Here is a 2890-nt window from a genome sequence, read left to right as displayed (position 1 = left end):
GCAGCAAAGCATAGGGGTCTTCCTGTAGCCCTAACTGGTCTGGAACTCGCTATGTAGACCAGGCTGGCCTCAAATCCACAAAGATCCGCTTGCTTGCCTCTACCTCCCAAGTGCTGGGACTAAAGGCGTGCGCCACCACACCTGGCCCATAAAATATATTTATTTATTTATTTAATATTTTATTTATAATATTTTTATTTTATGTGTATGTATGTATTGCCTGCATGTAGGTAGGTGCACCCATGTTGTGCAATGCCCGCAGAGGACAGAAGAGGCTCTCGAATCCCCTGGAACTGGAGTTACAGACAGTTGTTATATGCCATGTGGGTGCTGGGATTCTAACCTGTGTCTTCTGCAAGAACAGCCAGTATTCTTAACTGCTGAGCTATCTCTCCAACCCCCATAAAATATATTTTTTAAGAAAAGGAAAGATTGCCCGGTATGGTGGCGCACACCTTCAATCCCAGCACTTGGGAGGCAGAGGCAGGCGGATCTTTGTGAGTTCAAGGCCAGCCTGGTCTACATAGTGAGTTCCAGGACAGCTAGGGCTACAGGGAGACCCTGTCTCAAAAAGACAAAAAAAGGAAAGATTGCCACAAAACAAGATCACCTATGACAGTAAGAAGCTTTTATCTGTAATCTTAGCTCTCACTGTTCAGCATTTCTTATGGTCCTTGCTGTGTTTTGGTCTCTGGTTGATTTGTGACAAACAGAAAAATTAATAAGCTGCTGTGAAGAGACCTCAAAACCTGCAGCCTCTGGAAAAGCCATTAGAAAGTCAGTGACATGGCCAGTACATAATGCTGCCTGCCTCAGCATAGCCTCCCACTGACTAAAGTGCCTGGTCTCCATCTGGCGAGCTCTCCTGCTGTCTGTGAGACTGCCGGCGAGGGCTTGTCCTCTGTCCATGGGGAAACGGCGTGGGTATGTGGCCTTCTTGCTTCTCTTTTTGCTTCCAAGTGAGTGTCTGCTGCCTCTGCCCTGCCTTGTTTCCTGGGCTTTAAACTAATTCTGCATACTCTTACCAGAAGCCTAGACGGGCTTTGTGTATTTCTGGAAAGCACATGACTGCTGGGAATGGGCAAGGAAGAAGAGTGAAAGCAAAACTATCAGCTGTGCCTGCAGAAATGTGGCCTACTGGGTGAGAGTGGCCTCATGCACCTTAGAATTGACTTCCCCTTGATTGAGGAGAGTTGCAGGTGCTTGGCCTCAAAGTATAGGCTTCTGAGTGTTGCTAATTGAATATAAGTGATCTTTGCTCAAACATTCACCCTCTGTCCACATGTATGTATTGTATAATCATATGTGCACATATACCAAGTGCATGTGACATTCAGGCTGTGGGTGTGAACTGAAAGATCACAGGAGATCCAAATGCCCTTCAGAGGTGGTTGGGTTGTATTTTTGCTTCATTTAATTGCAGAGTTGTGACCACAGCAGGAATGAGAGCTTTTACTTGGCAGAGAAATGTCCAGTGCTTAGTGCATCTGGTTGCATGCCAGTCTTCCAGGTATTTACTTGGTTTTTAAAAACCCATTTTGTTCTTTCTTGTTTCCTCTCTATTTCAGCCTAGTAACAGAAGGCCAGGAGAGACTGCACCACTGCTCATCTCCCCGCGGCGTGATCCCTGCTCTTAGGTGCTGGGCAGAAAGGACGGGTGGTCAGGGGAAGGAAGGATGGAGAGGGAGGGTGGGGGGGCTCGAGGAATATTTGGAAAAACAGCAGTGTTGTAGTGAGTGAGATTTTTATATACATACATAGATGGGAGTTTTAAAATTTAAGCAAGGGAGATTAATTTTTTTAAAACCTGTGATAAGAGGGCATGGATACAAATAGGGAGGGAGATGCAGTATTATTTCTAAGCAATTGGGTTTTCATTTACTCTGAATTGGTGACAATATGTTTAAAGCCAGGGCTCTAAGAGACCTCAGTTGTTATCTAAGAACCTTGTAGGTTACCAGGCCAAGAATGCAGGAAATCAAACTATGATCCTGTGTACTCTGTAGCCTGGAAGAGGGAGCGTTTGACTGCTGACAGCGGTTCCCCTCACTATAAGGTAAAAAAAATTGTCTCCACATAGGAAAGAGACAGGAGTATATTTATATGGGTGGTGGCTTAGCAAATCAAGTTTACTAGAGTTGTTTGGAGCAAGGGGAGAGAGAGGTCCACTCCCTCCCTGTGATTTGCCACTGATTTACTAGTCGCCTGCTCTGATGGCAAAGCCTCAGCAGCCACCCAGCACATACCACAGTTCTGCAACTTTGCCTTCTTCATCCATCCTGTGTGAAGGGACCCTTTGAAAATAAATGAACAAGGGTTAAGGGTGCTCAATGGCACATGCTTGCCTAGGATTGCAGGGCCCTGGGTTCAATGCCCAGCAGTGGTGGGGAGGAGTAAAATATCTTAAGTGATATCATCCAAAGATTGTCCTTTCCATCCTCAAATCCTGTGACTGGGATCACTCGACAGCACTGTGATATATTTTTTTTCAATGATGTGCCTTTCTTAACTGACCAAATGCTGCCTTGTTTAGCCCCTAAGTCAATAAAATAAGCCAAAAAATTTGTATCCCTGTTGTGGCAGCTTTGTGTATTTTTGTGTGGGATTGGTTTTTTTGTTTTGGGGGGTTTTGGGGGGGTGTTGTTTTGTTTTTAGTGATTCTGGACTAGGAAAAAAAAATTCTGGACCTGTCTTAAAAGCCCTTTTTCATGGCTGTGAGTACCGTGCCATGAGGTATAAGTGTGCGCTCTAAGGTGAGCCTGCACTCCTGCATCCCTCAGCTCTGTGCAGCTTTTCTGGAGCCCAGAGACAAGGCAGCTTCATCCAGTAGAGGATGATGCCACTTGGATCTGGAGCTGAGGACAATCCCCAGTGGTTAGCTACTCTGTTC

General features: G+C 45.5%; 1 protein-coding gene across 1 annotated transcript in view; it reads left to right on the top strand.

Annotated features, from left to right (window-relative positions):
* Positions 1–2568, top strand: part of Ak2 (adenylate kinase 2) — a 28830-nt gene extending 26262 nt beyond the window's left edge. The window contains exon 7 of the mRNA XM_008829214.3: positions 1569–2568. Within this exon, the coding sequence (XP_008827436.1) occupies positions 1569–1573 (5 nt within the window). The 3' untranslated portion in view covers positions 1574–2568. The remainder of the gene's footprint in view (positions 1–1568) is intronic.
* The last annotated feature ends 322 nt before the right edge of the window (positions 2569–2890 follow it).

The sequence above is a fragment of the Nannospalax galili genome, unplaced genomic scaffold, assembly GCF_000622305.1.
Source record: "Nannospalax galili isolate Female #2095 unplaced genomic scaffold, S.galili_v1.0 scaffold473, whole genome shotgun sequence".
NCBI lineage: Eukaryota > Metazoa > Chordata > Mammalia > Rodentia > Spalacidae > Nannospalax > Nannospalax galili.
Note: the sequence above shows the minus strand (reverse complement) of the source record. Positions and strands in the feature narration are given on the sequence as shown.